The sequence below is a fragment of the Camarhynchus parvulus genome, chromosome 24, assembly GCF_901933205.1.
Source record: "Camarhynchus parvulus chromosome 24, STF_HiC, whole genome shotgun sequence".
Lineage (NCBI taxonomy): Eukaryota > Metazoa > Chordata > Aves > Passeriformes > Thraupidae > Camarhynchus > Camarhynchus parvulus.
In genome coordinates, this window is record NC_044594.1 from 3589120 (window position 1) to 3603449 (window position 14330).

General features: G+C 48.4%; 1 protein-coding gene across 7 annotated transcripts in view; it reads left to right on the forward strand.

Moving 5' to 3' along the window:
- The window catches only part of GRAMD1B (GRAM domain containing 1B), a 116232-nt gene that overhangs the window by 62594 nt on the left and 39308 nt on the right, over window positions 1-14330 (forward strand). Inside the window, exon 1 of one of the 7 annotated variants that reach the window (XM_030964824.1) lies at window positions 5324-5577. The exons of 5 other annotated variants lie outside the window; for them this stretch is intronic. In XM_030964824.1, the coding sequence (XP_030820684.1) occupies window positions 5567-5577 (11 nt within the window). In that variant the 5' untranslated portion in view covers window positions 5324-5566. Of the gene's footprint in view, window positions 1-5323; window positions 5578-14330 lie in introns of those variants that run through there. One more of the 7 variants, XM_030964825.1, reaches the window with a different exon arrangement.

The window sequence follows — 14330 nt, forward strand, 5'->3', positions numbered from 1 at the left end:
TTGAGGAGTAGCACCCGTGGGCTGAGCAGGAGTTGTCAAACAGGAGCAATACCCAGCCAGAGAATCCCCCTGTCCCGAGGTGTGCAGTCAGGAGTGCACCCATTCATTCCTGAAGAGGGAGAATAGCAAAAGAGCAAATTAAACATATGCAAAATGCTAATTGCCACCCAGTTTCCCACCAGTGCTAATCCTGCTTGTGCATCTCGAGGTTGTTGCACTGGGTTTTCCCTCAGGACACGTGTTCCTTCAATGCTTTTTGACGTTTCTGTTGTGCCTTTTTCAAAGGCAAGGCTGGGGACACAATGCAGGTGTGTCCCCCTGGTTCTGTTCTGAACTCAGCTGACGGGCAGAGATGGTGGGGAAGAGCTCTCCCAGTGGCTTTAACTTTTCAAACCAGATCATATTAAAGGTGGGCAAAGAATTAAGGGGGGGAAATGAGAAACCCTGTGTGTTTACCCACCCAGCTGCTCATTGTTGCCTGACGTTCTGCAGACAGATTTTAAAGGCTCCTTTTTGTTCTGCACCGCTGGTGTGGCTTTACAGGGAGGGTAGGATTGCTCTGGAGAGCTGATGCCAGCCCCAGCTGATGCTCTGCAGGCCTGGACATCCAGGCCCTGCTGTGGATCTGTCACCAGCCCCGGGCTTTAATTACCCAGGCAGCGCCTCATTTCCTCGGGCTGGGAGATGCAATATGCATGAGAGTGCTTGTGTTACAGCAGCACAACAGCCCTGCAGGCACTGCAGGCCCAGTTTGGGCAAGGAGAAGGTGCTGCCTGCCTGGCCACTGATGAGCCTGACCCAGGAAATTGGAGGGAGGGATGCCCAGATGTGGCTCTGGTGCTCCTGCAGGGCTTGGTAGAGCTGTGGTGTGCGAGGGGCGAAGTTATGGGGAATTTGGAAAACCACACAGCACCTCAAAAGCTTTACAAACTTGGTCAGATGTGCAAAGTTTCACCCCAAACTCTTGGAAGGACAAAGAGTTTTTACATTTCTGCAGCACCATCCCTGGCACTGAAGACAGCTCATTTTTGTGGTGATAAAAGTTGGATAAAACTGCACTGAGAGACGATCTTTAGGAGCTGTTATGGAAGCTCAGGGCTGTGACCATGTCACGCTCAGCAGGCAGATGCTCACATTGTCCTTCACACATGAAATAAAGTCCTTGTCCTGAGTCTTGAACAGCAGGCTCGTGCAAGCGAGCCCAGCTGGCATAAAACGCATTCTTGCAGCTCTTGAACAAGACAGGAACTTGCAGCTTCATGTCCAGAAGAGTTTCCTTAAAGGCTCCTAAAGATCCTCTCTCAGTGCAGTTTTATCCAACTTTTATCACCACGAAAATGAGCTGTCTTCAGTGCCAGGGATGGTGCTGCAGAAATGTAAAAACTCTTTGTCCTTCCAAGAGTTTGGGGTGAAACTTTGCAGATCTGACCAAGTTTGTAAAGCTTTTGAGGTGCTGTGTGACTTTCCAAATTCCCCATAACTTTGCCCCTTGCACACCATGCCAGATCAGCCTAAGAAGCTTTTCTCTAAATAAATCTTGCGTTTTAACCACTGCTCTTACAGTGCTTTTGGGAGCAGGACTTTTGTTTGATTCGTTTCTCTCCTGACAGTCTGAAGGGTGGGTTAGACTTCACCTCATGTCTGTCCTGCCACTCCATGAGCTGCTTTGAGCCTTTGTGTGCTCCAGATCTGCAGGAGCCATTATATTGAATTTATCTCAGCATTTGGGTCAGTGTAACTCATGTGGCAATTGAAAAACAGCATCTGTTCAAACCTTAAAATTCATCCAGACTAAAGGTATCAACATTTGTGTGGGCTAAGAATTGTGGTTTTAACTATTTTCTCACTTTCTGGAAGAGAGGAAAAAAAACCACTGAAAGATCCATAGGCTGTAAAACAAAATGGGACCATTCAGATATCTCATTCCAAGAGCTGCTGAATGCAAAGTGTGAGGCTTGAATTGATTCTGGTTGGAGGTACAGAACAGTGTTTGGGAGAACACAAACCCTTGCATAATAATGCTTGCCACAGATGGGTAATTGAGCCTTGAATTAGTTACAGTGGTTAGTTCTGTTTGCTTCCCAAAATAGGTTTCTCTTGTCTGGTCAGGATTCATCCAGCTCCAATATTCGGCATTTCCAGCTGGTACCCAGTGGGATCAAACCTGGATTCCAGGTGAGCATTTAAATTCTGCCATTCCTTGGCCTCCAGGCTGTGCTGGAAGGATTCAGGGCCTTTAGTGCTGGTTGCTCTTCTCTGGGTTTATCCAGATTATCCACTCACTGACCCTGGGTACAATCCTACACAGGGTGTTTCAGTGGGAGTCACACCATCCTTGGGCACAGGGAGTGGGAAAATTTCAATTTAAAGCGTCATTTCCTTGAAATAAATTACTAATTCTCCAGCTGGCAAACTTTGGGAAGCATTTGGAACAACAAAACTGACCTCAGGCTGATGGATGCAACAAAGTTATTAGAACAGTGAATTCATGTGCACCTAGGTGTAATCTCTGAGTAATGTGAAGGTGATGGTTGTGTTGTGGTATCCAGACAGAGGTGTGGATGGTGGTGCTGTTTTCAGTTTAAAATCCTGTGCAGCCTTTGAATCACACTGATCTGAGCCTGCTGCAGCACCTCCTGCTCCCACTGCTGTTGATTACAGTGGAATGATGGATAATCAGCCTTTTGGGGAGATGCTCTTCTGGGAATTAGCACCCAAAGCTGGGACTGACTGTCAGGAAAAGAGAAAATGCTCAGCCCTGGGTGTGGAAGGAGCAAAACACAACAAGAGCAGCAATGGGCAGAGTGATCAGTATTTACAGCATTCAGGGAACAGCTCCTTGTGCTGTCAGTGGGGGTCACTCACAGCATCCCGAGTCCAATAATTCAGTGTAATTCCACGCGAGGACACTTGTGCTCAAATCAGGGGTGTCAGTGCAGTTCCAGCTCAGTTCTACTCTATTTCCTTGCACACACAAGGCCTGGGAGGCAAATGCAAGCTGGGTGATTGCTTTGCTCTCATAGTCCTTCATCTTAATTTTTATTGTTCTAAGAGGGACTTATTGTCCCTTATTTATTGTATTGAGAGGGACCGAAGTCCATCTCCATATTCTGGAATAAAGATGTCCCAAGCAGGTTTGGAGGGATGCAGTGTCGTAATGCTGAAAAAGCTGTAAACTTTGCTGGATTATGTTGCTTTAAAAATCCCAGGCCTGTTTACACATGGATAAGCGCTGCAAGAGAAACAAAAAAAAAAAAAAAAGAAACCAAATTAGCTTCCTAGACAGAGCCGGCTAAATTGAGTTGAGGTCACCTTAACTCTGAATGAGCGTTGTTTAATTCAGCTCAGATAATCCACGTGGCCGCTTAATTAGGGTTTAATTTTCCTGCCTGTTCTTGCTTACACGCTTTGAAACTTTCTCCCAGCAGCGCGTGTGAGGCAGGGGAGGACAAAACACAATGTTTCCAACCTGTGGGATTTTAACTCTTGGGGTTTTGTTGGTGTCCTTGGAAAGCTTTTAGGGTCGGTTTTTTTTTGGGTTCCTCGGGGGAGATGTGAGCGTGGCCTGCAAGGAGGGAGGCAGGGAGGATAAACACATTTCCAACCTGTCGGATTTTAACTTGTAGTGTTGTTTAAATTCTTGACAAGCTTTGGGGGTCTCTTTGCCAGGGAGATGTGAGCGGGGCGGGCAGGGAGAGAGATGGGGAGGACGAACACAACGCTTCCAACCTGTCGGATTTGTAACTCGTAGTGTTTTTTCAACCCTTTGCAAAGCCTTTGGGGGGTCTCTTGGAGGGGGAGATGTGAGCAGGATGGGCACATTATGTAAAATGAGAACAAACACAACAATTCCGACCTGTCCGATTTTTAACTCGTAGTGTTTAAATCCTCGAAAAGCTTTTGGGGGTCTCTTTGGCAGGGGAGATGCGAGAGCGGGGCAGGCACATTCTGTAAAACGAGGAGGACAAACACAACATTTCCAACCTGTCAGATCTTTAACTCGTAGCATTTTTCCAACCCTTTGTAAAGTGTTTGGGGGTCTCTTTGCTGGGGTGATGCGAGTGGGGCGGGCAGGGGTGGGCACACTCTGTAAAACGAGGAGGATAAACACAACATTTCCAGCCTGTGGGATTTTTAACTCATAGTAGTGTTTAAATCCTCGGAAAGTCTCTTTGGAGGGGGAAAGCGGGTTGCACATTCTGTAAAGCAGGGAACAAACACAACACTTCCAACCTTCGGTTTGTAACTCGTAGTGGTTTTTCGCTTTGGGGGTCTCTTTGCAGGGGGTGGTGCGACGGGGCAGGCAGGAGTGGGTACATTCTGTAAATCGGGAGGACAAACACAACATTTCCAACCTGTGGGATTTTTAACTCAGTATTTAATTTGGGTTGGAGGGGTGGTGCAAAGAGATGGGAACTATGTAAACAATTTCCAACCTGTTGGATCTTTAACTCCTTCTTTAAATCCTTGAAAAGCTTTTGGGGGTCTCTTTGCTGGGGTGATGCAAGTGGGGCAGGCAGGGGTGGGCACATTCTGTAAAACGAGGACAAACACGTTTCCAACCTGTCGGATCTTTAACTCACACTGTTTAAATTCTCGAAAAGCGTTTGGGGGTCTCTTTGCCGGGGGGAGCGGCGTGTGCACATTCTGTAAAGCGGGGAGGACAAACACAACATTTCCAACCTGTCGGATTTGTAACTCGTAGTGGTTTTTTCCAGCCTTTGGGGGTCTCTTTGCCGGGGTGATGCGATCGGGGCAGGCAGGAGTGGGTACATTCTGTAAATTGAGGAGGACAAACACAACATTTCCAGCCTGTGGGATTTTTAACTCATAGTAGTGTTTAAATCCTCAAAAAGCTTTTGGGGGTCTCTTTGGAGTGGGTGATGTGAGTGGGGTGAGCGCACTATGTAAAGCAGGGAGAACAAACACAACATTTCCAACCTGTCGGATCTTTAACTCGTATGGTGTTTTCAACCCCTTATGAAGCCTTTGGGGGTCTCCTTGCCGGGGTGATGCCAGCGGGGCGGGCAGGAGTGGGCACATTGTGTAAAACACAACATTTCCAACTTGTCGGATTTGTAACTCGTAGCGTTTCCTCCAGCCTTTGGGGGTCTCTTTGCCGGCGCGATGCGATTGGGGCGGGCAGGAGTGGGCACGTTCTGTAGAACGAGGACAAACACAACATTTCCAACCTGTCGGATTTGTAACTCGTAGCGTTTCCTCCAGCCTTTGGGGGTCTCTTTGCCGGCGCGATGCGAGCGGGGCGGGCAGGGGTGGGCGCATTATGTAAAGCGCTGCGCAGGCGTGTGCGCGGAGCGTGTGCGGCCGCACCGGGCAGCATCACCGGGGGGACGGGCATGGGCACGGCCGGGGCCGGGGCAGCGCCGCGGTGGCCCTGAGAGCCCCGGCAGGGGCCGTGCCATGCTGCAGGAGGTGAGTACCCTCCCGGCCGGCCGCACAGTGCATGAATGAATGAACCCCATGAATGCCGGGCGATCCCCACTGAATTCCGCCTAGCTGCTGCCGCTGCTGCTGCCGCTGCTGCTGAGCCGCTCCACGCTCCCCAATGGCTGCCAGGTCAGTGCTGTCGCTGTCACACGTGTGTCACACGCAGGGCTCGGCTCTGGCGGCTCCTCCATCGCACACAGGCGCTCTCCGGGCAGATTAAAGCTGGAGTCCATGTTGGTTGCTGCTGCTGCTGCTGCTCCTCTGCGTTCGGGGGGCTGGAGAGCAGGCGGCGTGACATCATGGTGCGGAGATGCTTCGTTTCTCTTCCTTTCCGCGGGCTGATCCCTTTTTAATTTTCATTTTATTTTATTTTTTTTCCTCCCTCTCCTTGTTCTCTCCCCCCCCCACGCACGTGCCCTGCCTCTCCTGCAGGGCGGAATTGCTAAAACAGCCTTTTCGATTGTTCCAAACAATGGGCAAATCTGATTGTTTGGGTTCTATTTTTCTTTCTTCTTTATTTTTTTTCTCCCCCCAGCTTTAATTCCCCTCACCCCTCCTGGTTTCCCCTTCACGCCCTGCTGTGTCCCCCATCCCCCATTCCCATAGGGACACTTATTCCTGCCATATAACATCTGGGTCCGGGGAAAGGGGGAGGCAGGAGGGGGTCGGGGTTGGATGCGTCACGGAGCTGCTGCTGCAGGAATATGGTTGGGTTTGTTTGCCCATGTGCTCTCCTGCCTCTACAAGGGCTCGTGGTTCCGCTCTGCCTTCCTCTGCCGGTGTTTGTGTATTTGCACTGATGGGGAGAGGCAGGATTTGGTTTGTGCCGCTTTTTCAGGCTCTGCTCCAGAGTCTATACAGGTGGCTTTGTTTTTTTTTAAATATTTTTTGGCAAGGGAGAACAGTAGGAAGTGAGGATTCATTGCATTGAGTGTGTTCATAGACAGGGAGAATCTGCTGAAAGCCCTAAAAAAATAGCTTTTTCTTAGACTGCTGGTGGCTGGCATTGTCCTGTGCATCATGGAAATGCTGCTTCAGAAAAGGGAATCTATTCCTGTTCCCTTGCTCCATTAAATCACATGCATCTGCGGGAGAAGCTGGTAGATTTAGGATGCAGCTTGTGATTTTGACTCAGTAGGATGGAAACTTCAAATCTTCGGGATGTATTTACATTTACAGCAGAGCAATAACTCGGAACCCCCAACGTTCTGTTGGAGAATCGCCCATATGATAAAGAGCTGGGTGAAACCCTCATCTGATAAAGAGCTGGGTGAAACCCCCACAGCTCAGAACCCCCAACATTCTCTTGGAGAAGCCCCCACGTGATAAAGAGCTGGGTGAAACCCTCATCTGATAAACAGCTGGATGGAGCCCCCATTTGTTAAACAGCTGGGTGAAACCCTCATGTGATAAAGAGCTCAGTGAAACCCCTATCTAATAAACAGCTGGATGGAACCCCCAACTAATAAACAGCTGGATGAAGCAGGAGAATCTGCTAAAGGCAGAGGACAAGGTTCAGCCGGGTCCTCAGGACAAAGGGCACTTTGTGGCTCTTGCACTGAGGGGCTCTGGCCCTCTCTGGTTGTACCTCAGCTGCTGCAGGGCTGGAGCAGAGCAGGGGGGACACGCGGAGGGGATCAATCAGAAGTTGTTGCTTTGTTATTTTCAGAAAGGTAACGGGAGGAAACATCAAGGGCTGAACAAAGGGAAGCGGCTTTGATCCCAGCTTTGAAGATCGCAACATCTCCCATCCATTAACTTGTGAGGGCTGTGCTGACGAGCTGTGGGAGTGAGTGGGACGATGCAGAGCTCCAGCTTTGTCTCCTGCTCCTGCTGCACAATGTCCCTGCCCGCCCCCGCTGCCTGCGGGCTGCTCCCAGCCTTCCTGGAGCCTTCCTCAGGCTCACTCCCACCGGGCTTTGTGAGCCCTGGTCAAGGCTGGGGTGTGCTCAGGGGGACAATGCTGGGCTGGGGATAAAGCCCATGAAGCCTTGCTGGAGGTACAGCAGGGGAAAAAGTGCCTGAGCTCTTCTGGAGGGAATCTGGGAGTTGTATCACCTCTACATCCCCACCCAAAAGTGAGTCTGGGTGTTCAGCACCAGCTCTGTTGCTTTATCTCACTCTCCCTTGGAATAAAGCGCAGATGACAGCAGCATTGCATCCCCAAAGCACTGAAAGATTCTGATGTTAGCTTGGAAACGACAAGGATTAAAATAACCAGCTTGGATTTATTTTAATTTTTATTTTTATCCTTTGAGCTGTCGGGTTTTCAAAACTTCCCTCAACATCAAAGATGGTTGAGCAGTGTCTGTTGTTGTTTTGTTTATTTCTTAAAACAAGGCTTGTGAGCTCTGTTCTGCCCCAAGTTCCAGCCTTGGAGATGTTGATGGAAGCCTCAGACATTGCGGTTCCTGCTGTTAATTACAGGAGCTGTGGAGTTTGTGGTGGGGAGGGGAGGAAAACAAAGCCTGGATCTGTTCCTCCTTGGGAAGTACCTCTGCAGAGTGGGTGACCTGCAGGTGACAGTGGTGGGGCTGTGTCTGTCACCTTCAGAGGGATGTGAAATTCTTACTTTGTGCTGTTTCCCCTTCACTGCTTCCCAGATTTCTTCCTATTATCCATCATAGTTTGTTTTATGTGGCTTGCCTTCCTTTGGAGCAAGTGGAATTGCAATAGTTTGTGACTGAGGGAGGGTTTAGGGTGTGATTTATGACCCTGCCCATTAATGACCCTTTCCAAGCTGTGACTGGTGCATTATTGGATTTATTATTAAGATCTCTCTTGTTGCATTTCAGAAACATTTTCCAGCTTTTCCTCGGGATTTTTGCAGCCACTCCAAGCAGGAAAGGAGAGGTTTCTTCCAAGCTGGCTGATGGGGGGGTTTCTGTGAGAGATGAGGCCGTTTGTCCATGGGTCTGTCTGTCTCCAGTGGTAACCAGGATCGGGTGATCCACAGGGACAATGCCATGGTTAATAATGCGTCTGCCCATCCTCGCACTGCTGGCTCTGGGCAGAAGGCAAATTCTTCCCTAATGCTTGCAGTGATTTGCTAATCCTCTGAGGCATAATAATTGCATTAATTTTATTTCATGAATATGTAAACATGTGATTGGATGTCACGGGAGGACAGCATTCTGTGAAATGGCAAAATAGACAGAATAAATCTTAAACAAAGCGGGACTTTCCTGCTAAAAAACACGCAGAAGGCAGACTATTTTTATGATTCTTTTCAAAGCACTTGTCATGAAACACTCCTTGGTTTCTGCACAGCCCTGCAGGTGTCATTGCTTTTTTGACTTATTGCTTTCTCTTTTGTCTCTCTTGCTGGGAGATGTAATAGAAATATAACATTTTGTTATTGCTTGTAGAGCAGTGGCGGGCCCAGGGAATTGCTCCAGGATCTGTGCAGGTTTTCATTCTTGGATTATCAATTTGAAGGGAGTGTAGGTTGGTGATCAAAAGTTGTTACCATCTGCTTGCTGTTCGGGAGACTGCATAATGAGCTGCTGCATCTCCTCGTTTTCCACTGATGTCAGACTGGATGGCAGAGAAGTATCTTTGTAGGCGTCTAATTAACCCCTCTAATAGCTGCTTCTGAGGAGAATTAACTCTTTTCAGTGCCACGGCCGGGCCTGAGGTGCCTTCTTGACCTTTCTGCTCTTTTCCGGACGATCAGCACAGTTCTGTGCTGCCCTCGAGGATCTCCTCCGGTCTGGCTCAGGGAAGTGCAGGCACAGGCTTGGCTTTGCACAGCCCGTGGATTTCAGACACAGAGAGTTCAACATGTGCTTCAATCTGTGCATTTCTGCTGGTTTGGGGACGTATTGCTCAGCACTTCCAGAGCTGAGCTCAAATTGCAGCACAAACCCCAATTCTGGGCCTGGCGGAGCTCGTTACCAGGTCGGTGCTGCAGGGAGGAGTGAGTAATTGCAGGATGACTCTTGGAAAGCAAATTCTTCTGAGAGCTGAGGGAAGGCTTGGAGGCCTTTAAGCTTTCCAGATCAGGACTTGCTTGAGGGAATCCAAGGGGTTGAGGAATGCACTGCAGGGAATGCTGTGGGTGGTGTTTTTTCTGCCCCTGAGAAGCTGCTGGTGGCCGCAGCTGAGTACCTGAGGCTGCTGCTTGTTTAGCTCAGCTGCTCTAGCTGCAGAATTCTTTGGTCCTTTTCCTGCTTGTGGCTGAATTCTACCTCACATCCTGCAAGTGGCCGAGCCAGAGGGATTTGCTGTGCTGAGCTGTGTCCCAGGTGTGTGACAATGCCCTGTGGAGATGGCCGCCGGCTCTGGGGGCACATTGGGGAAGGAGCTGCTTGTGTCAGTGCCAGGGATGGCTGTGATTTCAGAGCTGCTGGGTGGACAGACTTTGGTGTCACTCCAGGATGCTTGGGTGTCATTCATGCAGGGTTCATTTACAGACTGCAGCAAAGGCAGGCTTCTCGTGCAGTTCTCCATGAAAACATTATAAAGAGTTCCTTTATGGTTTTAAGAACACCAAGCTTATCTTCTGGGATGCCTTTCCCAAAGTGACAGCTTGGGGAAGCTCTGTTCATCACCTTGTTCAGATCCTTACGGAGAATATTCTGTTGGAGGAGGAAATTTGGCCTTTCTGTGTCTCCCCTGGTGTCTCAGGGGCTGGTCCCTGCATTGCCAAATGTTCTTTTTCATCAGCTGAAGGAAAGCTTGTAGAATCCCAGAATGGTTTGGGTGGGAAAGGCCCTTAAACATTGTCTGTCCCATGGGCAGCGACACCTTCCACTATCCCAGGCTGTTCCAAGCCCCATCCTTGGAATTCCAGGGATGGAGCAGCCCCAGCTTCTCTGGGCACCTCTGCCGGGGCCTCCCCACATTCACAGGGAACAATTTCTTCCATTTATCCACCCTAAATTTCCCCTCTTTCAGTCTGAATCTATTACTCCTTGTCCTATCACTACAATTTCTGCTAAAACCCCTCTCCATCTCCAAGATCCTGTCAGGCTGCAGATTCTTTGCTACATTGCTGCAGATATTGATGCTTTTCCTCCATATCGGGAGAGTTTGGCCCCTTCCCACCCACCCCACACTTGCTGATGGTATTTTGATGAGGTTTTTTCCTTTAGGGGACAGCAAGGACATAAAGCAAGGAGACAAACCCATCCTTGGAATTCCAGGGATGGAGCAGCCCCAGCTTCTCTGGGCACCTCTGCTGGGGCCTCCCCGTCTTCACAGGGAACAATTTCTTCCATTTATCCCACCTAAATTTCCCCTCTTTCAGTCTGACTTGTCCTATCACTACAATTTCTGCTAAAAATCCCTCTCCAGCTCCAAGGTCTTGGCAGGCTGTGGATTCTTTGCTACACTGCTGCAGATATTGATGCTTTTCCTCCACATCTGAGCAGAGTTTGGCCTCTTCCCACCCACCCCACACTTGCTGATGGTATTTTGATGAGGTTTTTCCTTTAGGGACAGCAAGGACATAAAGCAAGGAGACAAACCCAGCCTTCTGTGCTTTCAAATGCTCTGTGCAGAGGTTTTCACCTCAGAGCAAAGGGGCTGCTGCTTAGGTGGGCTTGTTTGTGTTCTGTCCCTCACTTAATCTGTCTCACCCACTGAAGGCTACTCTGCAGGGGGACGTGAGGCCCTGAATGCGCTCTGGGCAATTAGGTCTCTAAAGCGTTATTTATTACAATTATTTTTTTTTCGAAGTGGGTCAGGGCCGTTTTGGCATTTCAGGCGTGGATTCCTGGTTCAATGGCAGGCCTTGGTCGCCATGGCAACTGCAGAAAGCGTTCGTCATGGCCGGGCTTGGGCTGGATTCAAACTCCAGGGAAGGAGCCGGAGCAGGGAGAGCCCTGAGGGGCTCGGGGCAGGGGCAGCCCTGTGCTCTCTGTGCCCGTCCTCACTGGCATCAGCCAACAGACCCCTCATTTTCTCTGTCTGTGCAGTCCCTCGTGAGAAATATTCAGCTTTTCCTGATTATCGGGAAATTCAGCCCTCCTGGGTTTGATATTTGTGCCACTGCCTGCAGGGAGAGCCAACAAAGGAGCCCTTGGTGTTATTTTTCCCTCCTATTTCTGTACAGGTGAGAATCCGCATATACCTAACACGATATTTGTGGATGCATTTAATTTTTTAGACTAAAAAAGCTTGAAACGAGCTTGAAACAAGCTTGAAATGAGTCCTTCATGTGAGAAATATTCAGCTTTTCCCATTCATCAGAAAATAGGAGGGGAATTCAAACTCCAGGGAAGGAGCAGGAGCAGGGAGAGCCCTGAGCTCTCTGTGCCCATCCTCGTTGGCATCAGCCAACAGATTCATCATTTTATCTGTTTGTGGAGTCCTTCATGTGAGAAATATTCAGCTTTTCCCGATTATCAGGAAATTCAGCCCTCCTGGGTTTGATATTTGTGCCACTGCCTGCAGGGAGAGCCAGAGAAGGACCCCCTCATGTTATTTCCTCTCCTATTTCTGCAAAGATGAGAATCCACACACACCTAACACGATATTTGTGGATGGATTTAATTTTTTAAACTTAAAAACGAGCTTGGAAGCCACAATCTGCCCAAGGTTGTGCTTGGCAGAGCCGGCACCAAATGTTGTGGCTATGGCAGTGTGTGAGCTGGGCAAAAATAAAATTGCCAGCTCTAAGCAGTGATCTGAATGCATCTAAATGATCTAAAACATCTAAGCTGGTGCTGCTCCTGTGCAGCTGCAGTGCTGGGCTGTGACTAAAAACCCACCTGGAGGAGCTTTGTGAGACCTTAAAAAGACTAAAATAGCCCCAAACTTTCTGCATTTTTGAGTTTCACCTGCACGCTGTGGCAGCTGTACCCTGGTTTTGAGCTGCTCATTCTGAGCTTTCATTGAGCAGCAGCAAAATCTCCCAAGTGCAAAATGAAAGCAAACAGAGGCTGGACTGAATTTGGCTTTTTTTTTGGTCTTTACAGAGCTGCTCTAAACTCAAGCTCAAAGTGAAACTGAACTCGCACGAAGTGAAAATGAGACAGGGGTTGTGTGTGGTAAACTCAGGTTTTGTAGAGCTGTGGAAGAAAAATTAATCCGTGTGTTCACACAGGTTTCGCCCGTGATGTGCTGGTCAGGGACAGTGGCTTCAAATTCTTGCCTTGTGTTTTTGGGGACCTCTCACATAAACCAGTTTGTGTTGCCTCAACAACAAGCAGGACCAACACAGCCTCAGAATTCAGAGGTTTTAACTAGAAGTCTGCTTTTTCTGTAAAAATGGCAATTCAGAACCAATTCCATCAGTTCAGAACCAATTCCATCTCTGGGACTGCTGCTGATGAATTTGGAATCACCGATCTAGCTCTGCTGGGCTGCTAAAATTGAGTCTTGCAGGAGCACAGACCAGGTGAAACACCCGTTTTGACTGGATCAGCTGAAAAATCTGTGAAGGAACCTGATGCTTTTTAATACTTCAGTAACTAAGAAATCCCTGATAATTTTGGTTTATGTTATACCTGAACTGTGGCAGGCAGAGCTGCTGGGAGAATGGTCCAGATCATTTTTGGATTTGTGTTTTCCTTCAGTTATTATTGGGGGGTTAAATCTTGAATATTGCTGCAGTTATTGCTGCACTGGTTTAGCATTCAATATTCCTGTGCCTTGTCCAGGGAAAGGGAGGGCACAGGACAAGATGATGTGACAATTTGTCCTTTGGGGATGTGCCATTGCTCCTTATGAAGAGCCCCAAGCCAAGGGGGATTGTTTTGCACTGGAGCTGCCTTGGGGTTTGGGTGATATTTGAACAGGTTTTTATTTCTCTATATTTCTCATCCTACTGGGTAGAAATAGGTAAAAGAGCAGAGTTTAACTTAACCCACCTTCCTGCCTACAGAACATTTTGCACACCCATTTTCATTTCAAGCCTGAAATGAAATTCCACACTTTCTAGGGGTGAAAACATCTTCTCAGGGGCTCCTGGGAAGCTCCACGCTGCTGTTCCTGCCCCGTGCCAGCTCCTAGGAAATCTGATTCTGGCCCTGTTTGCATAAGCAGCTTGGCTGGGTGCTTCCTGCAGGCTGCTCAGGGAAAATTTCATTACTTGTGCATTGACACAAGCAGTGAGCAAATAAAGGAGAATTTACAAGAGCAGTTCATCCAAAACTAAACCAAGCCAAACGCGGGGAGTGTGTTACACTGGCTGCTTGTATCTAACTAATGCTTGTAAAATGGTTTTGGCATCTTCAGAGGTAAGGAGAGATGGATATGGTTTTTATCTGGGAATTAATGAAACCTCAGGCATGTGTTCAGCTCCTCTAGGTTTTCAGGGAGGAAATGATCCTTTTGGAGTACATTGCTGTGCATTATTGTGATTGCTGTGTGCAATTTGGCTTTAATCATAGCCCTGTAACAACTTCTTTAATTCAGTCCCTTGCAGTTGTAATTCCTCCATCCTTTCCCTGCTGCCTGTGCTGTCAGATGTTTGGTGCTGCTCGTGAGAAAACAGGCTCCTGAAGAGGTTAGCACAGCTCCAGCCCTTGCACCAGGCTCCTCTGTGACCTGCTGACTTGGGCAGCACAGCTGGAGAAGCCTCGAGGATGTCTGGGCTGGTCAGAAATAGATTTGACTCCTGAAGGAAATGAGTGACGGAGGGAAAAATGGGGGTAGTGTGTGGGATTTTGAAGAGTCTGGCAGGAAGGAGAGGCATCAAAAGAGAAGGAGCAGTGAGGAAATCTGAGTTTTCCTGTTCTGTGTTAGTTTGTGTGTTACTGGCTTGCTGATCTATGTACTGGGGCATTTGCTGAGGAAAGAGAAATTTCATTCCCCTCATAATTTCTGTAAAACTCTGAAAGGCCTTGCTTTTCCCATTGCGAAAAAGGAACTTAATTTTTAATTTTTTTTGTAATCACAAAGGCTTTTGGGTCACAGCAAACCGTTTCCATGCC